This window comes from Camponotus floridanus, unplaced genomic scaffold, assembly GCF_003227725.1.
Source record: "Camponotus floridanus strain SB8 unplaced genomic scaffold, Cflo_v7.5 scaffold52, whole genome shotgun sequence".
Lineage (NCBI taxonomy): Eukaryota > Metazoa > Arthropoda > Insecta > Hymenoptera > Formicidae > Camponotus > Camponotus floridanus.
In genome coordinates, this window is record NW_020229681.1 from 940,692 (window position 1) to 967,664 (window position 26,973).

Here is a 26,973-nt window from a genome sequence, read left to right on the forward strand (position 1 = left end):
AAACTATGTTATATTCATTATATTTTACTATAACATAATGATAGAGTTCAAATACGTCAATTTAAGTGCAGTTTTTCTTTAAATAGTTTATTAATTTGAAACGGTCTACCTTTCTCGACGCTCCGGACCGGCTCGTCGGATAGTCAGGATTCGAGCGAAGGGGGGGTATAAATCAACCTGTGCGATCATTTTACTAGATGTGTGTTTATTGAATGAAGTACGTACAATGTGTGTGTGTGTGTATGCGAAAGTATAAATGTCGGTGTATTTGTTCGTGTAATAATTAAACTAGAAAATAATATCCGGTGTACAAAAGAAAACGGTAGATCCTGCGCGGACAAGTAATATTCGACGGGCGTACGAGAAACGCATAACTGGTACCGGACGATCACGGAATCGCGAACTTAAGGCTGCGGACAAGAAATCAAGAGAGGTACTCTGGACGGACACGGAACCTAGAGCTAGAGTTGTACCGTCGACGGGGCTGGTTGTCAGGACGGCTCAGAGATGCCGGCGACATCCCGTGCAGTCCGGCAATGTCTCGACTGAGACGTGTACAGGGAAATCGGAGATACCCGGTGGGTCGGACGACAAGTCGTCTCGGACTGGATCAGGGGAAACCGGGGACACCCGGCAGATCGAGGAATACCTCGATCTGGAGCGGTTTCGGGAAGCCGGAGACACCCGGCGGATCGAGGAACATCTCGACCGGGATGGGATGACCGACACCGGAGACACTCGATCGAGCCGAGGAGCATCTCGGCCCGGGCGAGATCTGGTCAGGATCCGGCCTCGATGCACTGGTCGTGCCGGCTCTTATACTCCGCTGGAGATTTCCTACCTGGCGACGCACTCAGGTGGGGCACGACTGCGAAAATTCGCGAATATTCGGACGAGCGACAGAGCGAAATAGCAAGCGCAAAGCGGTGAGAGCAAACGAGACAGCAAGCGTGCGAGCGAAAGAGCGTGCGAGCATGCATGGTTGCGAGCGAGATAGCGGGAAATTAGCGGGTGCGACAGACAAGCGAGTAGAGGAAATAACATATTTATTCAATACAGGAATAGTAGTTACGATGCGCGAGCGCATCGTTACAAATTTCGTAAGCATTCAAAAAGTTACATAGAAGTTATATAGAAGTTAGAAGTTACATAGAAGTTAGATAGAATAAGTTACATAGAAGTTAGGAAGAAATCAATCATATCTAAATAATATATAGTGTTATCGTATCGTTTGATATTACTGTTTAGAGATTAAATGAAGACATTATTGACATAATCTTTATCAGCAATAATATAATGATTGTTCATATTTAATCCGCCCAAAATGATATACAACAGAATAATAACACAATTCATTTGTAAATGTTATGATGCTTCTTGTTTAAATCTCATTTTAAGGAATCAATTATCAAATATCTCCATACTGTTTACTTTATGCTAATCTCAATTTTAAACAAAGAATTAGTTTTTACGTAAAACATATATTACATATATGTGATATTATAATATTAATATTTGCACAAAATTTTTATATTTACAAATGCTTTTTTTTATTAAAAATGATGTATAACTATTGTGCATCAAAATATATATGTAATAAATGTAAATAATAAATAAACAAATAAAAGCAGAACAAATTATAGGCAACAATTTATGTCTCAATCTTCGAATAATAACACACAAATATTATTTTTTTTTTAATTTTTGCATAACTATACCTATATTTATACATATATTCATAATAATATACACGTATTATCTTACATTAAAATTAAATTCAACACCTATTATTATATTTGAATATATTATATTTATTTATATTTTTACATTATTATTTTTATTTATTTCTTACATTTGTTTACGTTTTTGCAATTTAGATACAGAATATACACGATTACAATAAAATTTAAATAATTTTTTCAATATAAAAAGTATGGCCGACAATATTACTATAAGAATAAGAAACAAGAATGCGTAAATATCGATTAGATTCTGTTCTACCCAACTTTGGGATCTAAGCGAAGATTCTAAACTTCCATGTGGATTACGAGCAGCGTATTCAATCCACCAAACCGCCAAATCTAACGGCGGCACTGGTCGATCCCGAAATTCATTGGATAATCGTTTCATATTTTTTGTATAACTGCACGACAAATATTTTATCATTAGTTACATTATACATAATAAACTTAGAGTTCATGTAAATTTCATATTAGTTAAATGCAGCAAAGAGAAAATTTATATAATTAAACATATTTAATAAAATATATCAAATCTCAAAAAATATATATTATATATACTATGTTATTATTGTATTATATTAACTTTTATATTTATATTATTTTACTTTAAATAATAATATTAATTATTCTTATATTTTTTTTGATCATAAATATTATATTAACGTATTAATCAAATTTACTTGCAAAATAGCACATAAATTTGCATAAATGTAATGAAATGTGTAATGAAAATATGTAATGAAAAAGACATTATTAACAATTATAATTCAATATCATACCTCCTATTGTAAAGTACTTTTTCAAACGCGTCTAATATTGATTCTGTGGATAAAGTGGCAAAATCTAAGCGAACGCCAGCTCCTTTAAGTACTAATAATTCCACATTGGGTATTTGATCCATATAAAATGGCATTCCAATCACTGGCACACCTTTCCAGATCGCTTCCTGTGTACTGAGAAGACCACCATGTGTCCAAATTGCCTTTATATTCTTATGACCTGAATATAAATATGTATTATAATAAATTTTTATTTTCTCAAATAAAATAAATTATAAGAAATAAAAAGAACTAATATTAATAACATTTTGCTAGCTATGTAAATTTAATTGTTAAATTAATATAATTATATAATAATCATTATAAAAAAGTAGAACTAAAAAAATAGATATTTAAATCAATATATGTATATGCAAAAGTAATGACTAATAAGAAAAATAATTATTATAAACATATCTAATTGCATATTTTTTATATCTTCCAATAAGTTATGAGACGTACTCAAAATTTCGTTTTGTTGTAGCCATTTCACAATCATTACATTATTTGACACATGAAATGACAGTTCAATCTCTAGCTTCCAAATAACTCGTTCTTTTAGTTTTGAAAGAGCTTGTGTAACGGCTGTAAGTTTATCTAACCCGACAGATTTCCAGTTTACATTTGTTCCCAATGATATTATAATAGCTCCGTTTTCTGCACCATCAAGAAATTCACGCATGTTCTGCAAGATATATAACAATAAGACGAAAATATTTCCATAATGTACCAAAATATAATGTATCAAAATATGCTTTTACTTATGTGCCAATTCATTTACATGAATTAATTATAAGTACATTTAGAAAATAAATATTTATAATTATATTTCAGCAAAATACAACTTTTATTAAATTTATATGACCTTCTTGTGTATTTGTAAACTGACTGTTTAAATAAATAACTATGAATGAATATGGAAGTGGAAGTTATCGAAAAATTATAAATCTACTTTAACACAATGATTAATTAATAATTGTAAATTGCAATAATATTAATGGCACGTTCATTCAAGGTAAAGCCACCGAATGTTCCCTTCCGAACTCTACAACTTTTGTCGAAATTATTTTTGTATACGACGAATTAAAGAAGAGATAATAAAATGTACTATTTAAAATAGGCCGCTCTCTATATAAATTAAAATTTTTGTATGTATATATTCGTAGATCAGCAAATATCCATTCGAAATAAAATTTTAGTTTTCTTTTTTTAAGAGATTCAATTTTGATAGTATATTTATTAATTCTTAAATAATGAATCTTACATCAGAATATATTACGGTTTTTTCATCAGTAGTTTGTAGTGGTTCAACATGCAATCCCCCAACCTCTATGGCGTTTGGTGGCAGCGGAATCGCGGGTTCAAATGCAGAATGAGTATTGATTAATAAAATGTTAATATTTTTTTCTAATTCATGTAACGGTCTGATTTTTTGACCTACGTATCGCTCAGCAATTCGTTGAGAGAGTGGCATGTAATAATAACTTCGTAGAAAATCGTCTGCGATATAATAAATAGTATTCCACGTTTTCTGCCATAAACCTTCGGGTTTTGCAAAATCTACACATAAATAAGGTCGAACAGTCGGGTAATAAGTACCACCGACGCAATCCTTGAGCCAAGGTGTAAGACCGAATGGAATATAGCCTACGACAGGCGGTTTGCCTTTAGCAACCTGAAAACAATCTATGTAAGATGATATTTTCTCATATTCTGAATTACATAGAAAAGCCTAATTCTGAAAGAATATGATAATTATTTAAATCAAAGCAATAATAAAAATTCTAGGGCCAATAATACGAGCTAAATACTAAGGTCTAAATAAAATAAAACCAATATTAATAAGTTTATTTAATTCAATAATCACAAACGTTTCGACTTTACTTAGTCTTCCTCTAACAGCTCTAACGATAGATTTTTCTTATTTTACATTTTGATTAAATTTTGTACTTACTTTTCTGCGACATACGAATAATATTGTTAAAGAAATACGGATGATTTTAATATGTTGATTTTGTTAATTTTCATACTGAGGAAGACTAAGTAAAGTCGGAACGTTTGTGATTATTGAATTAAATGAACTTATTAATATTGGTTTTATTTTATTTAGACCTTAGTGATTAGCTCATATTATTGGCCCTTGAATTTTTATTATTGCTTTGCAACACACGAGCACTATTAGTGTTATTATTGTTTAATTTTCGTCTTATATTTAAATCAATTTTTAAAAATTGTAAGCGATTATAATTTATATAACATGTTCTTAAAAATTATAATAGATAGAAAATCTATAATATAAAATAATTCATAATAAATATTTTTAAATTATGTTTTAAAAGAATGCTTGTAAAAATTGAAACGGTTTTTGTTATTATAATGTGTTTTTCAAAAAACTAATATTGAAAAAAAAAGAAGTGTTGTTGCTTCTCTGCGCTCCAACTATCGCGCGTTGGTTCTTATACTATTTTGTTTTTAATTTCTCGTAAAAATTTTTAGATAAGTTTCAATACTTATAGTTCAATTTTATCATAAATTTATTATATAAAAGAAAATAAAAGATTATCAAAATAAATTTAATATATTCAAAAATATTAAAATTTCTCATCAAGAAAATATTTATTTTTAAATTTTCTAAAATCGATTATGATCTGTACTATTTAATTCGAGTATTGTTTAACTTCGAGAGCTTCTGATTATGTTTTACTATTTTTTAAATGTCTTTTTTTCATCGTTTTTTGCATATGTTACGCCAAATTAGATAATTCTATATATTTTAAAAATTATTACATAAATATATAAAATTATAATTTAATCTGTAATTAATGCTATTAGTAAGTAATGCACTAACATAATTTGTATATATTATTATTATTACTATTACTATTATCATTATTATTTATTGTTGTTATTATTATTAGTATTATTAATATTATTATTATTGCTAATTGAGAAATTACATTTAATTCTATTTAAATCATAGTTTATACATTATGTATAAACTGTGATTTAAAATTTATATTATGTACACACACTTTAATGTTTATTTTTTTGTTGATTATTTATTCTTACATCCCACAATCCGTACATGCATTGAAGTAACGTAATACCGTGTACTATGACATCAAATTCAATATTTTTTATCATTTCCAAAAGTTCTTTCGCTTCTTTAGTTTCAACTATTTTTTCACAAATTGATAATCCTATACTATTATAGTAAAGATACATCGTCTGAAATGTATTAAACTTTTCCCAATCATTTGGATTATAATCCTCAGCTTCATGCAATTGTTGCATTATATCAAAAATCTAAAAATCACAAGTATATATTATTATGCTGGATAAAAATGATATGGTGTGGAATTTAGGAAACAATATTATGCGAAGTCGAAGTTTGCACGGTTGCTACATTAATGTATTGACGTATTAGTAGAAATAATTAGTAGAAATAATATCGAAATAATCATGTAACAATGAATGTGTATAATGACATCATCGTAAACTTATTATTTCTTACTTTATTATTATTTTATCATTACGTTTATAAATTATTAGATATTATTTAACTAGTAAATATAGTAATTAGATATTATAAATAAATTAACGCAGCATTTGCGCTTCTTTTGCTATTTGTATGCCACATTATTGTAAACTGTCGATTTAAATTGCGCACTGAATATGTTTGCATATATATATATATATATAATATATATATATATATATACAGGGTGTCCCGAAACTACCGTTATTTAGGCAGATTCTCTGGCCAATTTAAAAACGATTTTTCCTCAGCGAAAATGTCGATGAAGGCCATCATTTTTTGCGTGTTCCTGATTTTTGTCATCATATATCTTTGCAATTAAGCCTTAAATTAAAACTCAACCAAAGTAAACTCTACTTAAAATTAATCGAAGAATGTGGTTTTGTTAATATTTTATTTCTATAAAGCTTAGTTTACGAAAAACTCCTTATTTCCAATCACTTATAATTCGAAAATTATTAGTGCCTTGACATTTTCGTTGAGGAAAAATCGTCTTCAGATGATTCCAGGAATCTGTCTTTGAAAAATTGATTATGAGTTTCGGGACGCCCTGTATATATATATATATATATATATATATATATATATATATATATATATATACAGGGTGAGGCATCTAAAACAGGCCACCTGAATAACTCCGTTGGTAAGCCGAATACAAAAAAATTGTTCAGACAAAAGTTGTATGGTTTCAAGGGGGACATATGATGGTGTCATTAGTTTAATCTTGAAGAGCCACCCGAAGGTCACGTGAAGGTCAGCTCCAACTTTTTAAATGGGACACCTTATATGCTTTTGCATATTCTTGTAACTCATCTTAAGAGCTTTCCAAAACACTATAATTAAGTTAGTTTTCATTAAGTACTTTCCAAGTTATGAGGCTTGCAATCATTTTTTAATTTTACATAAACCGTAAAATATCTAGTAAACCATTCATTTTTCGATTATTTTACCTTGATACTTTTATGTACAAAATAATGAGAGGAATCAATTGGTATAAAGAAAACACATAGTTGTTTCTAAGAAAAAATATGGAATTTGCAATTAACAATTCCATATTTTTTGTTAAAAACAACTGTATGTTTTCTTTACACCGATTGATTCCTCTCATTATTTTGTACATAAAAGTATTAAGGTAAAATAATCGAAAAATGAATATTTTACAAGATATTTTACGGTTTATGTAAAATTAAAAAATGATTTCAAGCCTCATAACTTGGAAAGTACTCAATGAAAACTAACATAATTGTAGTGTTTTGGAAAGCTCTTGAGATGAGCTACAAGAATATGCAAAAGCATATAAGGTGTCCAATTTAAAAAGTTGGAGCTGACCTTCACGTGACCTTCGGGTGGCTCTTCAAGATTAAACTAATGACACCATCATATGTCCTCCTTGAAACCATACAACTTTTGTCTGAACAATTTTTTTGTATTCGGCTTACCAACGGAGTTATTCAGGTGGCCTGTTTTAGATGCCTCACCCTGTATATATATATATATATATATATATATATATATATATATTTATTTATTTATTTATTTATTTATGATAACAATATAATATAATAATTATATGTAATCTAGAGAATATATTCAAATTTCTTATAACATATACTTACAGCGTATGTCATATTCTGAGCGAGTTTTCCCTTGATATTGGGTTCATGGATGCTGACTATGTGTACGTGATGACCTTTGCTGAGCAGTCCCTTCAATAAATTCATCGTCCAAACATGATGACTGGTTGATGGTATAGGTTGTAGCAGTAAAATCGATAATGAATTTGATACTGTCGCAAATCCTATTAAAGTACAATAAAAAATCAATTTTTTTAACATGATTAACAAAGTAATAGGAATGACTCTTGTTTTATGTACTTGCTTTCGCTGACGAATTTCAAGCTTGAATATACCAGACTATTTATGTATGCTTGATAGCTATTTCTTTTCTGTTTTCTCTCTTCTCTCTTACTCTTTTGCAAATATTTTCTTGATTCTTCTTGATTAAGTAACAAGGCCATACGAAATTGTTAACCCATATGGAGCTGTGTTTATAAAAGCCTAATAGAGATTTCCAAGCATTTTATTTATTTTTCTTGGAAATTGTGTGAACATTGTAAATATAATAAAAATTTTGTATCTAAAAATATGATTCGCATTATAATATTATTATTTAAAAATATTAAAATATAAATTATTATATAAAAGTTATTATTATTATTAATAATGTATATAATTATTTTACTTAAATATAAAAAAAATATAATTAGTAACTTTCTTTTATTTTTCAACTACAGCATAATTATGTTATACATGTCATCTATTAATATATATTATTTCGTTAAGCTCAGCTAACATTACTTTTTAAAGTGCAATCAATATTTTTTGATTATTATTATCTATATGCCTGTGCATTTTTAATAGTCTATAAAACATGTTTATAATTATGATTGTCATTTAACATAATGATACAGCACAAATTATCAGCATATCAGTATTTGCTGAGTTCCTCTTCTAATAATTTACTAACTGTACAATTATTCAAAAAATTGCGTAAGAGAAAACGTCAATCTAAATATGTCTACGCATATCTAATAGTACATAGTTTTTATCTCATACTGTTGCAATCTGTTGAAATTAAATGAAGATGTTATTGACATAGTGATCTTTATCATCAACGTAATATGATAATCGTAAACAGTAATATAATAATTGTTTATATTTGATACGCACAAAATATGTAACATGATATAGATTTATGATATATTTTTTAAATGTTAACGGTGCTTCTCGATTAAATATCACGTGGAAAGATCATTGCTTTCAATTTCAGTTTTAAATGAAGATTTAATTATCTGTATGACATGTATGTTTCTGTGTATATGTAATATCGTAATATTGTAAATTTTTTATTAGTAATATTTTTGTTAACAAGTGAAATTACTTTTGTAAAACATTTGCATTTAATTTAGTGTAATCATTAATATTTACAGTAGAAATTTTATACATATTATTAATTAAAATTAGTTATAAATGATCGCTGAACAATAATTTATTTTCAAGTTAAGTTAGTGTAAATTTATCGATACATTTAGAAAAAATGAATTTGCTATTAATTAATTTGATACCATAATAAATCACTAATATACATATATAATACTTTTATTTGAGAAATCAAAAAACAGCTGTGTGATATTGACAAGTTAATAATTAACAGTAAATGTAAAATATTATACGTGAAAATTATTTAATTATTCAAAATAATTTTTTTCCCCTATCGAATATATAATAATATGTATTTTTATCTGAAATATATGCTGGAGATATAGAAAGAAATTGCGTGCAACTAATGATGTATGTTTGACTAACTACATAAGAGTGTTTCTGATCCATAATATGGATGTAGCGTGGACACCAACCTGATGACGATTTTATCAGCAGAGTCGAAAAATAATTTTGCTACGTGATTCTCGTGATCATTAAAATAAACACAGAGAGCGGTACTAAACGAAACTTGGCTTGCGAAAAACGTCAGGTTTCTAATTTATCGACTTGATAGAAATGTCACAATCTTAACCTCCTTGTGGTTTGTGCAAATGTCAATCAGTGTTAATTTTTACAAATATCGATATTCAGGTAACTGTATTCTTATTTTATAAGTTACCTTATAAATAATCGTTATTGTGATACGCATAGAATATTTATTAAAGAATAAAAATATTTTCTATAAGACGGAAACAGAATGCTTTTCAGTAATTGTGTTTTTATAGGTTATATTCTACGATAATAATAAAAGGAAATATAGAAAAAAATACGAATATTTTTAATGTATAAAATATAAAAATACTTTATATGTATCTAAATAGCAAAATATTTCCTTCTTTATCTGCAATCTTGTATTTTTGTTTTCATTAAGTAGGATATTGTTTATAAATAATCGCGATAGTAATTGTCAGTTTTTTAAATTTATTATTGTAGAAATAATAATATAAATTTATAGATGCGTTAATTATATATATATATGCAATAATTAGTCAAAAAATCAAAACAAGGCATGTGTACAAGAGTCTCTTTAATATTTAACTTATCTTCACAGATATGAAATAAATTACATATTATAATTACATACTAATTAACTTTTAATATTTATATATTCATTTTTATTCTCTTAATACATTGCAATGAAAGTCATTTTCTTTTCATCATATTTATACATTATTTCATCTATTCTTTTCTAATATTTATAACATGTATGATAAATATCATCGAATTTAAATGAATAAATCATATATGAGCATTTTATTTACGTATTAATTGCGTACATTTTTTCTGAATTTCACATCTATTTCTTAGGTTTTGCATTTATAGAATCTCATTTCGGAAGCTTTAACATTACATAGGCAATTTCTTTTCAACTTTATTTTTACTACTACGAAACACGTTTTATAATTCGCTAATAATTGTGCTTCGATATATGTATGTCATTTGGAAAATGATGCGCAGATTGCCATATTTGCACCATGATTAAGTCAAATAGAGCTATGATGGGGAATATTTGCTTTTTTTAATGTGTTTGCTTTTTTTATCGAACGTTATCGGGATCAAAAATGATGTTTTCGTATAACGTGTCTCTTAAAGCCTATTATTTTTTATCTGTTTCGATTGAGGCGCTCTTCTGATTTCGCATTTTGGCCAAATATTTATCTAGATTTATCCGCTTTCCTCTGACTACGTAATATGGATCATATGCTGTCAAGATTTCATCGAGCAAACCACGTCGATCTCTTGGTGATCGCTTGTTCGATAAGCGATTCGTATTAACTTCACAGTTATGACACCTGGACATTTCCATTAATAACATTCTCAGGAGAGCTCGTGTTAATGGGAAACTCGTTGCTTTGATGCGACCTGCATCATTCAAATTTCGTGGCTCCAACATCGAGTAGATATTGTTTTCGAATCCCTGCGAGGCTTTCTTACCTCGGGAAATAACGTAAGGCTCATATAGCGATAAGTCCTCCAGAATATCACTATGCTTGTTTCTCCTCTCTAAAGACAATGAATCTTGAATTTCTTTCTTCATATCCTTTAACCATTGATCTTGAAGCTGCGGATCAATTTTGCAGTTCTCGCAAGCACTACGCTTTTTTCGATGATTGAAATAATTCTCTATTCTGGAATCAGACTTGCTTGTTAATTGCAAATCTGTTACCTGGGTGTCATTTTGATCAATTATTGACTCATTCTTCTCATTCCTTAATTTCTCCGCGTTTTCCAATTCTTTGCGATACGCAAAATATTGAATTTTCCATGGTTTTTCGATGGATTTGTTATGATCTATATCTTTTTTATTCGAACTCTCTGCTCTGTTATCAGGATTTTTCTTGCTAGAGATAAAAGTATAATCATTGTACATATTTAAATCATCTAGTTTATCGATGTAAGCTTTATTCTTCATCTGCTCGTACACATCTGTTTCATTCCCTTTGACATTTTCAAAGCTCTTCTCCATTTTCTGAGGTTTATATTTATTATGAACGTCGAAGAAATTTTTATTTTTTAATATTACTGATCTTTTATTTTTCTTATTCGTGTTAGTAGTAAAAAGATCCTCCGGATTATTAAATTTTGTATCTTGATTAATTTTCATGATTTTACTGTTGTCATTTTTAATATGATTGAACATATCTTCGCGCTGTATATTCTGATTTTGCTCAACAAAGCTTATAATTTTTTCATCATTTGCGAATGTTTGATTTCCCTTTATAAATTTAAATTCATATGGTAATTTTTCCGCCATATTTTTTATCTTATCTTTTTGATACTTTTTAATAAAGGTATTATAAACAGAACTTGTAGTATCTTCCATATTCTTTCTATCTTCAAACATTTTATCAATTTTGAAAGATTTTTTATCCTGACTTTTGGTCATTATAACATTATTTGAATCTGTATCTTGGAGAAAGTTATAATTTATTTCTTTTTTTAGATCTTTCTGAGTGTCATTAATCGTATTATTCTGATATTTTTCATTTATTACGATAGATCTTCTGACTCGATTTTTCGTTGACGATCTTTTACTTCTGCTTGGATATTTGTTGGAGAAATCTTCATAATTTTCCATCATCTCTTTCGCTTGTTCTGTATCCTTAATTTTAAAAATTTTCTTTCCTCGTGACAATATGTAAGGATCGGAATTATCCTTATATAGACGTTGAGGTGAACCTTTTATGTCATAGATATTAATCCATTTTGGCTCGTCCACATAAAACGGTTCTTGAATCTGCCAGCCATGATTTTGCTTATGATGGTTATTTATTCTCGAGCAATCTTTTTGTAAATTGTCATTTTTCCCTTCTTGAAAGTCGATAGAAATCAAGACAGTCGGTTTGGCATTATCAAGTTTTGGTTTATCGGAAGATAATAATTCAACTTGTGGAAGCAACGCCAAATCAGACGACCTGCAACGAAATTATTTTTTTATTCGTTTTCATTTTTATTATATATATTGTTTGTTCAACTGTATCGACAATTGTTCGAATCAATTTTAAATCAATTGTTTCAAAATTTTATTCGCATTTTTTAATATTAGTAAATAATTTTGGATTAATTGAAGGTTAATTGGATAAATTGGAAATTTATTATATATAAAATAGAATTATATATATATATATATATATATATATAATTTTTCATTTTTACATTAGCATATGTTATATGAATCTCTAAACGCATAAGTAGGACATTAAATACATATTTATTACATTAAATACATATTTATTATATTATATTGTAATCGCTATTACCTCACAAACGTTAATGCAGGCAATTTTCTGGATTTGCTAATGAACCGTGTTGAAATTTGAGGAAGTTGTCTGTCATCGTCGTAATTTGAAAGGTCTCCCACTTCGGAAAACATTTCGTTTAGTGATGTCCGTTTTATTTTTTTATTCCCAAATTGCTTGTCGTGGACCCATATTGTTTTTGGCCTCAGATAGTTCTTCTCGAAATAAAAACAATTATGCACATTGATATCGAATTTTAGTTATTATAAAATGTTTAAAAATCATAAATTTTTTTAGGTAATTATTATTGAAATCGACACTTTTACAGGCACTTTTTTAAATACTTTTTCTAAATAATATATCTTTATTTTCAATAAAACAGTTGTGTGTCTGTGTGTATGATATATTGAAAAAAAATTATAAAGAATATTTTACTTACTAGAATATTTTCAGACATTGCTATTGATAGTAAAGTTGTGGCGAATAATATCTTCTTCATTGCTAAAAGATAATTCATACTTATATAAGTTTATCGCGTTTTCGCAATATTATTATAGTATAACAATTGTGTCTTTCGAAAATGACTTCATCATCTTATTATTTTTAGGATACATTTTTCCAAATTTTTTCGAATGAATATATAAGGAGATATTTATCATCTGTTATAATCATTCAACTTAAATGACGTACAAGATATAAGTATCGATGTTGATCATGTCGAACGAAATTCCATTTCATTTCTACCCTATCTATATAATTCCATTAACTATCTATAGAAGAATGTGTATACAAAGTATTTCATTACAAGATCACAATACAGTTAATTACGTATTTTTTAGAATAATCTTAATATCAAAATTTATTTAGATAGTAATAAATTTATAATTAAAAGTATAATCAAAATTATAAATTAAGTGAAACAGGAAAAGTATTGAAAATTATTAATGTTTTATTAATGTCGGTTTATAAAATTCTATTTAAAAACAAGCGCCGATCTTCATTAGAAGCTTATACATTTAAAATAATTGCTAAATCTACACTTGTGATTTACATTTAGTCTATCATTATCGAAATTAATTGCCAACCGAAAGATACAGATCGTCAAGGTGAGAAAAATGATTATATTTTTTAATAAATCAACATATCAACATAATATAATTGTTTTTCTGTATCAAAAAATAATCTTATTAAATCTTAATATTTGATAATGATGTGAGAACACAGTTGCACTGGTATCAGTTTATTGGTATCGTAGAGGAGTTTGCTGCTTTTTAAATTGATGGTTATTGAAGTTCTTTACCTGTTGCGGCGTTCACCTGTTGGCGAATAGTCCTGCGTTCGCGACTTCCTTGACTAGAATGGCAATAGGCCGAGTCCTCTTCTGGTATTTATGTTCGTTGGTCGAACTCCCATGAGCCATCTCCGTTGCGGTCGAAGGATTAGGCGGATTGCATGGGGAATTCGTTCACCTGATGCGGATACCCACACTAATCTACTCCGCCAACGAGTGCAAACATTCTGACGTCCACGTCTCTTATAATATTTATTTTATTAGAAATATTATCGGTAAGAAAGAAAAAGAGAGAAGGAAGGTATCGCGCAAAAGCAGCGTAGTAGAAAAAAGTTCTCATTGTTTTCTCTCTTGAGGGCACACGACAGAACTGTACTCCGTTATGATTGATATAGATTTCTCAAAGACGGGCTAAAGGCTCTATGATCAATTCCAGTCATGTTAGTTAAACATTTTGTGAGAGTGCACAAGGCAAATACGACTCAGAATTCGATAATTTTGTATAAATGTTTATTTTAAAATCTCTCGTTTTTTTTTTCTCGAAAGAATGTATATTATATTCATAAACTATAACAAGGATGTCATGATTTTCTTATATATTGCTTTTTACATCCCTTTAATTTTGTTATTGTAATAACAATATAATATAATTTTTAAGAATTGTGCTTATAATTTGATTTTTAGATAAAAATACAAAGCCAGTGTGAAAATAAACTAGGAAATTGATCAAAATGGTAAGATTTTTAACTCACAAAGTCATTTTATGAATTGCAAATTATATTACAAAAATGATTTTTTACGAGATTGTAATATTTCAAATAAATAAAATGTTGTCTAAAAGTAAACTTATAAACTTATAAAATAAAGAGTAAATTATCTAATTTTAATGTTTTTAAATCTATTTATATTTTATATATTTTTTATATTAGAGATTCAGATTTCTTGGCGATGGCGACTGTCCAGATTGGTTGTTGGCGGAAATCAATACACTTTCCCGAATGGTATTATTTATGATTTAATATACACAGAGTCTTGTTTTTGAATGTATATATTTACATAGATTAATATTGTATTAAATATTGTACTAAATTAATTAAAGTAATTGCATTAAAAAGAACTTGCTAGTTAGAAACATTTAGAAAGTTTTTTTCAAAACAATATTTTATTTTTAGACTTCAATTAAAATGAAAATGCTAGGCCAAGCAGTGGCCAAATATTTGACCGAAGGAGAACTTGATGTAAGTTGCATTTTATCGTTAATTTTTTTCAGCTTGAAATTATGCGTTTTTTTGTCACTAACATTATTATAAGAATAGTAAGAAAATTAATTTTATTTTAAATAATATTCATACATTGCACTGCTAAAATTTATCATGTTAAACAATGCTTCCTATTAGCAATTATAAACAATATTATTAATTATTAATAGACAATCTTTGATTTGCATCATTTTTTATAAATTAAATTTAATTACTTGAGAAGTTAAAAATAAAGTAAAGGAAAATTATTATTATGCTTAAAATTTGTACGCATATATTATATTTTCTATTTTGAATATTTAATGATTCTTGAATATTTAATGATTCTAATCGTACTAATTTTTTAGGAGGAAAAGATAAAGAAAATTACACAAGATGCTAAACTTGGTGCGTGTAATATTTAATGCATCCCATTATTATTACATATTCAGTACATCATTATTATTACGATCATAAAATTAAATTGTGCGATAAATATTCAATTGAGGGATAAAAGAAGTATAGATATTCTTATTTCATAATCAGATATGAATGATGCGAAGGCAATGGTGGCTGCTCTCGAATTGATCTTTACATCTTCCGCTCGTTATGGCGTTTCTGCTGCTGACCTGAGCAGTGAGCTGCAACAATTGGGACTTCCACGAGAGCATAGCACTGCCGTAGCAAGGCTTCATACAGATCACTGTTCTCAGATCACGGCTGTTCTTTCGTCTCAATCTTTAAGAGGTGATCAATCTATAAATTCTAAGAGTAAGATTAGAGATAAGAATTTAAAAAATGTGAGCTAGTATTACCCTTTAATTCTTGGAATTTAATAAAAAAATCTTTGTTCAATTTAGATAAATTAATAGATTTTTTCTGCTAGATTATTTTGTTATATCTCTCTTTAAATATATCTGATATTTTTCGATTCAAATGATTTAATTTAGGTGTGTCGAATTTATTTTTTTAGTCAGTCGCTTATCCTCCATTGAAGTATTACCTTGCGATAGTAGTTCGCCTGTTTCGACAGTGACATTAAAATTGAAAAAGATAGACGGCAATGAAGAAGATTCCACTATAAATATCTCAAAAGATGATGTACAAGTGTTATTGAAAGGTATGTATTATATATTAATAATTTAATTTTTACGAAGTTTTATGTTCGTGAATAAAAAAATTAATTTTTTTAATTTTATTATTTTAAATTCATTTTTTGAATTTTTGACTTTAATACAATTATTACAAAATATTCTCTTTCTCATATTTTGTCTTTCGTATTTTTTTCAGAATTAAAAAGAGCACGGGCACTAATGGAAAACTTGTGAATATTTAATAATAATTAGAATTTTCACATTATTTTGTAATCACTGCAATTTGCCGGTAAAAATATGTACTCTTACAGTAAAAATAAAATTTTGTAATTCCTATAAGATTGATCGAGGAGTAGAAAATATCTTGTACGAATCAGTGAATAATTTACTTTTATTCTCTTAGTAAATGAATATACAAAGTTTACATTTAGTTTATTGGTTTATACGATGCATTGAATAATATTGATACGTTGTGACGATAATAAATGTCGCTGTTAATAATCGCGCGTGTCATTCTTCCTTCTGCCCTTGCGTTCATACATATTCGAGCACGATGATCAAAACATGTCGGAGAGATCGTCGGTTATTAAAAGATCTAAATCAAACAGTGTACAAAAAATAACTAGTAGACTCATTCGCGAAACTCTTTTATTTTTCCGAATCTGTCGAGGCTGCATCCGAAAATATACGCAATTGAACAAAATACATGAAGCGAACACTTTGCACAGACATAGAGAAAAGGAATGTTCTCCGGGTCAAAAGGATCTATAAAGTAGGCCAGCAGAAATTTCTCAGGAATCGGAAAACGATAACAAATGAGAAAAAGGAAATCTCGCAAGCATGACGTGACGAGAAGTGCACGTCCGATTTTTTCCATTTAAAAGGGGAAAAAAAGACGAGATTTACTCCGCGGGGATGAAAGTAACTTTGACATCGTGCTCCGTGAGTATTTTTGGGGCGCGCAAAGCGGTAGCGTTTACAATCGTTTAGTTCGAATAAATACCGAGGCTAATCTAATCAGTCTTTATACAATTATTCGTACACATTCGCTGTATATGTGTCCGTCTTGCTCGCGCTCTCGCACGCACGCATACATTCGCACTCTCGCGATTCTCTTCACTCTCGACACGACTCTTAATTATTTACAAGTATTTCGGAAGAGCCGTCGATAATGACACATCGATTAAGCGCTTTCTTTCTTTCTTTCTTTCTCTCTCTCTCTTTCTCTCGCGATTATACACACGTTCCTGGGACGCGACTCTTTTTGGAGGGCTCTGACCGGCTCTTTCTTCAACGCTCTTGCTGTGGTGGAACCAAGGATTTCGCATGATCAATGATTAAATAATAGGAAAAAAATATTTTGATCAGCCATTTTTTTAATCTTTTAATATCACTTCGTATTCTTAATCCTGTGTGCAGGAGAGTTTATAAATTTAGGAGGGATAAAAATAGGAGAGTTTAAATTTCATATAAAAATATTAAAATCATATGGATCCTATGTATTTTTCATGAAATTTCTCTCTCATTTTGATTTAATATTGTTAAATATTTATTTTAAAAATAAATGAAAATCTATTTATATTATATATATAAGAATTAAAATGTATCTATTAAACTATTAAAATAATTGTCCTTTGCTAGAAAATTTCTAGATAAATCATCACTATTTATTTTATTGCGGTGTTAAAATGATATGCACGATACGAAAGTGCTTTACTGATAATTGAATATATATCATATTCTAGTTAAGATAAATTCTCGTGTCGACGGGTTAAGATACGAGCGATTCAAGGCTGTCTGTCATGACAATAGCAATAATTCCTTGCTTCCGAAACGCCCCCGGTGCGGAGCCTTCCTCGACTGCCTACGGTCACATATCTACGTCTAGGTTCTAGCCGGATCTAAAACGAATTAGAGTACGGTCGCTGACACTAGACGGTAAAAAAATATTTCTGCGAGAGGCAGCTTTTGTATCTCATCGCCGCGATTTCTCGCATACGTCGGCATCGACTACGTGATTTTAATGCAAGTATAACGAAGCAACATCATCGAAAGCGGGATGCATCTCTGGAAATCATTTAGACATAGATGTACGAGTTATCGATATAAATATGTAAATTTAGAAAAACTTCTAGATATGCAAATAAAAAATGAAATATGAATTAGTTTTTGAGAAGAGATGGTAAGAAATATAGAGATAATAGAAGTAACTTAATTTTTTTTTATCGAATCTGTGAGATGAGAAAATAACTCTTCCATTTAATATGAAATAAATAATAAGAAATAGATTAAATTTTGCATTTTCAATTCAAATTTTTACCAAAGTAAAGCTAATATGTTTTAATATTATTATATATCGAGAGATGCGTGTCCTCTTGTCGACGATAACTATTTTCTATGATAGTCGTCGCGATTACGCCGCAGCAATATCCGTCGCATTTCTGGTGCAGTTATCAAAAGATAGGTTTCTTTCTTGGTGCTACTACTGCCTTGTGCATTCTTCAAAAATTGAATCAGCGACGGTTGCAACGGCGTGATCAATTATGTGTACACGTGCTTGCGCTATCAAAAAATCTTCGTTAAATATTTGACAAATTATAAATATTAATAACATTAAATGATTCGAGTAAATGTTTCATTTTATATATAAACAGACAATTAAAAAGAACATTTTTCAAAATAAATTGTAGACCCTGATAAAATAATATGAATAATTAATTAAATGATTAAAAATCAGAAATTAAAGGAAAAAATTTGATTTACGTATAATGAAATCTTTGTTTAAATCTCTTTTTCATTATGTAAAAAATAATGAATAATGTTATATATTCTTAAATCGAAAATTATTTATAACACGTTGATTAAAAATAACAATATATATTGCAACGAAGATTTCTTGAAACGGATTTGTGGAAAAAAGTGACTTGTACTTGCATTGAGAAAAATACCTGATTCTAGCATTAAGTACCTACTTTGAAACAGAATCAAGGGTAGAGAGCATTATTAAACTACATCGGGATCTATGACCGAGAAAGACAAGAATAAAGATCCTTCCAAAACTCTTCCTACGAAAATTCTCGTCTATGAGCGTATTGAAAATAGCCATTAAAAAATATGTCGCGTACTGCGTTGAGTATTATTAGAGCTCATTGATCATTAAGAAGTCTGGTCCAGCCCTTGATTGATGCTTCGTGTGCTATTGCTTGAATATCCTCATAAATGTCTTCGCGAAATGCATGGTCCTTGCGAGATGATATGTACGATCGGCAAATGACGAAGCGCTCGTTCTTAAATCGTATAAAAATGTCTGACTTGCCGCTCGTGATCAATTGGTCGATCTCTTGTGCTTTGATAGGTACTTTCCACATCTTACAAGACAAGACGTATATTCCTGCTTTAGAAAAAATTGAGACTTGAAATTTAACTGCATTATTCGATATCTCGTGAATAGTGAATTCACGTGAATATTTAGATGCTAATATAGTGTAATAGAATGAAGAGTATCTCCTTGATACAGTGATTAAAGTCAATTATTACAACCCACTAGATTTGCACTCGGATTACTCATCACATTTTCTCTCGCACATCTTAAGTAAATGGAAAGCGCAAAATTTTCCAGAATAGGTCTACGATCTTGTAAGATATTAATATATCTACTCGCATAACAATTTGTAACAGAAATATTCTATGAACAAGGCTGGGAACGCTGCTATTTCTAGTACAACTGGAAGATATTGAAAAATACAGACATTTGGTTTCATATTGCATTGTCTCATCTCGAAGTATGAATTCTGAATAATGTCTTATGAATGCTCATACTTTCCTTTTATTGTTGCAGTCATCTTTACGGAATGCGTAATTCTTTTTCGCTAACAGTCATAATGTTATACCGGCAAATAATCGCATATTATTTGTTTATCGCTTGCGTTCATGTTTTCATTATATCGAAGATTATAAAAAGTGTTTTGCATTTATCGTATAAATGTACTGTTTCATTTGTTTCAAGAAATGCTACGCACATGTTTGTACAAAGTTGATGTACGATAACATCTGATGTACAGTAATATCGATTTTATAAATTGACATAAATTATATATGTATTATTCAAGTAAATTTTTAAACCAGTCGATTCGTTTAATATTTCTCATTGTTATAAATTACATATCGCATGGTTTATTTCGATTTTAACTGAAGCAATGTAACTCCATTTGTCTGAATTCAACTTACGTTAAAGTTCCATTCATCCCTTTTTAGCTCATCGCAATCTAACGAAAAGTCAATACTCGCTGGCTTATATATAATCGAATTCGTCTTTGTTTTGAAAAAGTCGCATTTAATTATATTAACATTAGTACAAAGGATTACAACTCAAAGATGCATTATCATTGCCATGAGATGTAACATTTCTTTAATAGGAGTACGAAACTGATCTGTAATATTGACTTCGAACACAATCTTTCCGGAAGAAATGTCGAAAAGCGGAGGATATGAAACGAACGTTGCGTCATAATATATGCGATATTTATTACATTAGATTGCGAGGAAAGATTCGAGGATTTAATGCGTCTTTGCGAGACCAGTCTCTGCCATTACGCGTCTCATAAAGTGATATATAGTCGCGAAAGAACGCAACTTGGCGAACTTATGCTTTATTTTTTTTTATTTTCTTTACGCATGTACTCATAGCATGCGCACAAGTAAATGCTAGGTACAAGTAAACGAGTACGAGTGATTACTTATATTCACGAAAGGACGAAATAACATGGCAGTTGATGAAATAAGTAAATATACATATAATGGAGATCTGTAGATCTTCACGATTGTGGCAGTAATCGTTTCATTTGCCATAGATTGCGCCTGTCTTTCTCTTCTTATAGTGTGTTAACGATTCTTTCATATATATTCGCAGGCGTTAAATAAATACTCGTTGTATTGACTTAAATAATATCAACAGATAGAGAGACATCTCAGATGAAATATATGAGAAAAGATAAAATAAGATATACGAAATTTTTTTCGCAAGTGTGTGCATTTTGTGCAAGTTTTCTATAATAAATAATAGAATTATAACGCTCACAAATAAATAAATAGCGCACACTATTTTCGCGATAAATCATCTCCAGTTTTTACTCATACATTATATATATAGTTCCCTTTCTCTGATTTATGCTAATTGTGTGCTTATTAATTTCGATGGCACTGTTGATTTCGCAAATCGTACGACACGATAACTGTAGAAGGCGGAAGGTTATACGTTATGAAGCCATAAAAATTTAATTTTATATATAACGGCTATTTAATATAACGGTATATTTCTGTAATTTACCGCAAATCTATCAAGGTCGAGAGTCGTACGATTGCAATCTGCACTGCATTTTATAGTAACTCATATAAAATCGTTTAACATGTATTATTTCCTATATAGTTTCTAAAAAATACTTAAACATACAATTCGTAGAAAATAAACATTTATCTTGATGACGAACTTGATATACTAAATCTATGAAAAAAAAGAAATAATGATCAAAAGCGAATTAAAAAATAATAATTATTGCGCATAGTTTGAATGTGCATTCGTGAGAATACTTTTCTTTTTTTAATCTTATATCGCATATAACTGACTCATTAGAGTCGTTGTATAAACAAACAATTAGCAATGTGTGTACAAATTACGATTTAACAAAATTTACAATTGTATTTCGGTAGAAAAAAGATCTTAATTATTAATATAAAAGCTTACAAAGGAGCGACCCGAGTTATTTTCACATTTTTTTCTTAATCAATTAATCCTTAATTCACTCTATACACAAATTTTATTTAGGACAACACGATAACTTTTTTTCATATCTAAAATGGGATAACTATTATTATTCTCACTCTCGCCTGCCGTTTCGCCATTTTCGGCATTAAATGACGGCATGACGCTGATTTTCTTGGTAAATCGAACACCCTGCCCCGTGAGATAATATAATGGAAAAGATTGATTTTAACTATATAAGCACTATAATGTAAGCGTTCGACACTTATCGAAAGATCTTTGCGCAAACTCAAGTAGAGATTTATTATTATGATATACTTATTATTAATCGTAATTTTTCTTTTAAATTGCATATGAATGTATTATGTAATAGTTTTGCATGATTATTTATTGTTGCACGATTTAACAGTATTTCGCATTAACCAGGATGAATTTTTTGAACCAATATCTATTATTTTATTATTTATATTACTATCTCCGTTTTCTTCAGATATTTTTTTATTGCTGCATGATTAAAGATTAGATAAAATAGAATCACAACGTATGGGATATGTATGTGTATAACGAAATTGGTGCTTTTAAATTACAATTATTATATCTTTATATAAGCTACTTGCGCAATATTTATATTTTCCTTGTCTTTTTCACGCACATTGCTTACTCAAATAAATGGAATTTTTACGTTAGCGCATGGTTTACGCATATTAAATTCTATGTTAATATATCATAGACATACTTATATATAAATAATTAGATGAGATCTTATCGAGATCTAGATCGTGTTAGATCAGATTGTAAAAAAATAGAGGTAACACGTATCGAGGAATGCCATATTTACTAATAAACGGCAGAAGTATGGTGATATGTCGTTTCAATCTTAATCTGATTTTCTTTCCTTTAAATTTCAGCATTACGTATATGAGCAAGAGATATAAAATACATAAAAGCTTCTTCTAATAAGATTACCTGGTAATGCGATACATTAAATACGTACATTTAAATAGTACAATTCTGCGTGAGTCCTAAAGATTTCAAAGCGAAATATTCACAACAGCTCATCTCGAGTTTGCGCAAAAATCTTTTTTCTACCTGCCTGTTACATTTCTATCATTTCTCCTTTATTTCCGAATTAAGCCCTTGGAGGACATCGTGATATTGATACCGTATCATACCTGGAAACTATAACCCCTTCGATATCGATCAGCAGAGCAAAATGTCATTACGAAAATACCAAGTATCACTGTGACACACTCAGACGTAATTCAAGTTCTCAGCAGCGTAATGTCTAACACCTATATTAGCGAGTCCCGCGCATTTTAATGCGGCAAACACGTGTCAGAGTCCCCGCTGCTGGCCATGGAGAAGTTGGCCGAGTCCCGGTCGCTCTGTCGGATTTGCGCGGTGACTGTGAGCTTGTTGTTATTACTCTGTGGCATCTGTGGGAAGGTATGATGACCTGGCAGGGCCCAGGACTGAGTGTGCAACTGCACCGGTGGGAATCTCTTGACGAATGGATTGCCGGTCGCGTTGTGGAGCAGCCTGACGCCGTTGTGATGCGACGGCAACGTCGTGTGCGCCGGCATGGTGGTGTGAACCTGCGGTGGCACGAAGGTATGCCTCGGCACGGAACCGCAGCTACCGGTGGACCCACCGCTCATGTTCGCCGCGGCTACGCTGTGAGACGCGTGCGGCAACGGCATCGTCGAGCAGTGCGGATAAGTGACGATAGGCTGCGTGGGATAATGCGGCAGGGTCGCGGACGAGGCCTGTATGCGAATGTCGTTGCTTTCGGTGAACGAGGTCATTCGCATATTGGTGGATCGGCCGAACGGTTCCTCGTTGGCGTTCAGCGGTTCCGTGAGCTTCGCTCTCGAGAGCTTGCGACGGATCACAACCGTCGCCTCATTCGGATTCTCGAGGATGACAGCCGGGCAACCGACGCCAATCTCGTTGCCGACGACGTTGCTGAACGGCGGCACGTGATTCACGTACTGCGGCGAGGAGAAGGACTGGCTGGTGCCAGGGCGGCTACTGGGCGGCGAGAAGGTCGTGTTGGCCGTGGGTGGCTGGGTGCCACGTTGAAGAGAACAGCTGCGCCACTGCTCGCGCGGTTCCTCGCGCGGCTCCCCGGTCAGGTCGTCCACGCTGGTCGCTCGACGTTGGGAGCTGCTGTGGCTGGCGTTGCTCGCGTTACTCGCGTTACTGTGCACGCCGCTCGACGTCTCGCTGTTGCTACTGGTGTTGCTGTGCCCGGTCACCGAGCCGGCCCCGCCGCCGTTACCGCCACCCACCGCGTCCAAGGGCGGAGAGTTCGACGAGTCCGAGCGTGGTGTCAGTTCGTCGTGCGGCATCCCCGAATCTGCGCGGCGTAGACATCGCGGCGTCTGTCCACCGTTCATCTGGAAAATATCATCGGAGATTGATTTATGACCGGTTCTGCTATGATACCGAGCAATGGCAACATATAGAACTAGAATACATGGAAAGACGATGCAAAGATACATTGAGATAATCACATTGCAATCTACTTTCTCTGATTACATTTTCTTTTTCTATTAATCTTTTCATGGTTTTGGCTACATATAGGATATAAGGATAATATGGAGTTGCATGCAGAGTCTTGAACGATGCGATGAAGAGATTGTCGTGAGATTGTCGATGCACAAATTCTACGAGAATTATTCTAATTAAGGTTTATTAAGAGAAATGGATTTAGATGATGTTATCTAACAGTAAATAAATACATAATGCAATATTTTACATGTATATGATTATTAGTTAATTGAAAATATTTAAATTAATGTCGAATATCTTCAGTGCAATGACAATCTCGTGTCTTCGTCTACGTGGACTAGACAATGCGCGGTTAAGGTTGTTAGTACCTGGGCACTTGTAGTTAGTGGCGCCGTGATAATATCGGTGGTTGGTGCACAGGTTGGAGTTGGAGGTGGTAGCGGAAGAGGTTCTTCCGGAGGATCAGGTAAAGGATCGGGAGTCAAAAGAGGCGAGGGATCACCTTCCGATGGTTGTAGATCGCGATTCGCACTCGCGTAGTAAGTCACTTGATCGTCGTTCACGCACTCGAGCAACTGTCAAAAGGCGATACTGTTAGTATTCGCACGCTAACGTTTTGTTTCATGCGATTAAACTATTAAACTATTAAAACTATTAGTTTTTAAATAAAAAAATTGGAAAAGTATTTTCATGTATTTGTATAAAATTAAAATGTTGCAACAACACTGCCAACTATTTATTTTTACTATTGCCTAATTGCTAAGCTGTGAAAGCTTTGTGTAATTATATTATATTATGTATAAATGTAAAAAAATTATATATATATATACATGTATGATTATGATTATGTATAATCGCACATATTAATTAAAAATGACAGTATACATACATACATATATATTAATTAAAGATATATTAAAAAAACGAGAGCCCTATCTGCAAAAGATCCGAATATAGAATATTCATTATCGCTTTTTTATTATGTCTATTAATAATACAAGCTATTTTATAAAGCTATTATTAAACGTAATATTTTTTTCAATAATATAATATATAATCATTAAAGAAAAATCTATTAATTAATTATTATATTGTGTACATTCATTTAAATAAATAATAATTCAAATTAATAATTCTATAAATCACGTCTATTACAGAATTTGTTAGTAGACGGTTAAGAACGCACACCCAGTTAAAATTCATGTTACATCAAAGCACAGGAAAAAAAATTTATATATATCTTACATTCCTGAATTTAGGTATACCATCCCTACGACTTATCGGCCATCTTTGCCACTGTCAAATGCAAAAAAAATCTTTAAATTAAAAGTAGCAGAAAGTGCGATAAAAGCGTACTCGGTGCAATAAAATATGATAAGTAACGAGTATAAGTAGCAACGATTTCTTTCTTGAATCACAAAATTGTTAAAAATGCTTCATTAAAATTTGTAATTTTTAATAATAGATTTTTATGTAAAAAGAAAAAATTTAGTGCTTCACATATAAGAAAATAATAAAATCATACTAATAATACTTTTTTTTCATGAGTCAACTTACATTATTAGATTAGGATACTTTACCTTGTTCTCTTCAGAGGTGGTATCATCGGCTGGGTCTATCGAGTTGATTAACGGTAATTCGCGTAACGTGGCGTAATCTCCGTCATCGTCAGGCCCGCCGTCAGCGACGCCTCGTCTGGCTTTTCCCTTATTACTAGAAATCAGAAATGGCATTCGAAAGGTGTCCTGCGATCTCATGCGATTATACAACGATTGCTGAAGAAGTTGAAGAAAGATGGAGAAAGGGGGTGACCAGGTGACATGGAGATAGTAAATTAAACGAAATAAAGATATGAATACATAAAGAAAGTTTTAAAAGCTCTTGCAATTTTTTTGTACACTATTACACGCATGATAATAAATTTCAATTATAGATAAAAAAATTTGGGAACATTAACAACAACTAGAAGATATTGTGAGAGAGTATAATAATGTGAACGAATCATATTTTAGGAATTTTGTAGCATGGTTTTCAATACATCATGCTTTATCGAAATAAGATCTAAGCCTTTTAACACACATACAGCTATACTTAATGTACTCAGTAATCTTTCATCATGAAAATATGGCAGAAATAGATATGACTACAAATTAATAACGTTTGTTGGAAAAATTTAGTTTCGAATACTTTAAGCAC

The 26,973-nt window shown here is 30.6% G+C and overlaps 4 protein-coding genes across 9 annotated transcripts in view; 1 reads left to right on the top strand and 3 right to left on the bottom strand.

Moving 5' to 3' along the window:
* Positions 1-1,847: 1,847 nt before the first annotated feature.
* Positions 1,848-7,975, bottom strand: LOC105247907 (UDP-glucuronosyltransferase 2B31). Its single transcript, XM_025412528.1, has 6 exons — positions 7,718-7,975; positions 5,630-5,866; positions 3,825-4,235; positions 3,023-3,245; positions 2,522-2,741; positions 1,848-2,143 (listed from the first exon to the last, which is right to left on the bottom strand). The coding sequence occupies exons 1-6, from the start codon at positions 7,934-7,936 to the stop codon at positions 1,849-1,851; spliced, it is 1,605 nt and encodes a 534-aa protein (XP_025268313.1). The 5' UTR covers positions 7,937-7,975; the 3' UTR covers position 1,848.
* A 1,687-nt stretch (positions 7,976-9,662) lies between these two features.
* LOC105247864 (COMM domain-containing protein 4) lies at positions 9,663-17,008 on the top strand. The gene is made up of 8 exons (XM_011252287.2): positions 9,663-9,733; positions 14,858-14,907; positions 15,103-15,174; positions 15,346-15,411; positions 15,780-15,819; positions 15,958-16,158; positions 16,385-16,531; positions 16,702-17,008. The coding sequence occupies exons 2-8, from the start codon at positions 14,905-14,907 to the stop codon at positions 16,737-16,739; spliced, it is 567 nt and encodes a 188-aa protein (XP_011250589.2). The 5' UTR covers positions 9,663-9,733; positions 14,858-14,904; the 3' UTR covers positions 16,740-17,008.
* On the bottom strand, positions 10,456-14,655 carry LOC112639239 (uncharacterized protein PFB0765w-like). 2 transcript variants are annotated; one of them, XM_025412550.1, is made up of 4 exons: positions 14,183-14,655; positions 13,322-13,383; positions 12,904-13,097; positions 10,456-12,558 (listed from the first exon to the last, which is right to left on the bottom strand). In XM_025412550.1, the coding sequence occupies exons 2-4, from the start codon at positions 13,379-13,381 to the stop codon at positions 10,740-10,742; spliced, it is 2,073 nt and encodes a 690-aa protein (XP_025268335.1). In that variant the 5' UTR covers positions 13,382-13,383; positions 14,183-14,655; the 3' UTR covers positions 10,456-10,739. The 2 variants fall into 2 exon arrangements, with proteins under 2 accessions (XP_025268335.1, XP_025268333.1); XM_025412548.1 differs by having other exon boundaries at positions 12,904-13,100.
* Positions 17,009-22,811: 5,803 nt separating the features above from the next.
* LOC105247865 (protein tincar) overlaps positions 22,812-26,973 on the bottom strand; it is a 126,651-nt gene continuing 122,489 nt past the window's right edge. For 2 of the 5 annotated variants that reach the window (XM_025412527.1, XM_025412526.1), the window contains 4 exons: positions 26,358-26,490; positions 26,023-26,073; positions 25,146-25,352; positions 22,812-24,662 (listed from right to left, as the gene is read on the bottom strand). In XM_025412527.1, the coding sequence (XP_025268312.1) occupies positions 23,580-24,662; positions 25,146-25,352; positions 26,023-26,073; positions 26,358-26,490 (1,474 nt within the window). In that variant the 3' untranslated portion in view covers positions 22,812-23,579. The remainder of the gene's footprint in view (positions 24,663-25,145; positions 25,353-26,022; positions 26,074-26,357; positions 26,491-26,973) is intronic. The other 3 variants (XM_011252321.2, XM_011252330.2, XM_011252339.2) reach the window with 3 other exon arrangements.

Bases quoted from the DNA above. Each gene is read 5' to 3' on its own strand.
- LOC105247907 (XM_025412528.1), bottom strand. From the start codon at position 7,936: ATGTTAAAAAAATTGATTTTTTATTGTACTTTAATAGGATTTGCGACA. The intron at 5,867-7,717 runs GTAAGTATATGT...TGTGATTTTTAG, and splicing joins CTCAGAATATGACATACGCT to ATTTTTGATATAATGCAACA. The intron at 4,236-5,629 runs GTAAGAATAAAT...GATTGTTTTCAG, and splicing joins GCATGTACGGATTGTGGGAT to GTTGCTAAAGGCAAACCGCC.
- LOC112639239 (XM_025412548.1), bottom strand. From the start codon at position 13,381: ATGAAGAAGATATTATTCGCCACAACTTTACTATCAATAGCAATGTCT. The intron at 13,101-13,321 runs GTAAGTAAAATA...TTTTATTTCGAG, and splicing joins CAATGTCTGAAAATATTCTA to AAGAACTATCTGAGGCCAAA. The intron at 12,559-12,903 runs GTAATAGCGATT...ATTTCGTTGCAG, and splicing joins CCTGCATTAACGTTTGTGAG to GTCGTCTGATTTGGCGTTGC.
- LOC105247864 (XM_011252287.2), top strand. The intron at 15,175-15,345 runs GTATTATTTATG...TTTTATTTTTAG, and splicing joins TCAATACACTTTCCCGAATG to ACTTCAATTAAAATGAAAAT. The intron at 16,159-16,384 runs GTGATCAATCTA...TTATTTTTTTAG, and splicing joins TTCGTCTCAATCTTTAAGAG to TCAGTCGCTTATCCTCCATT.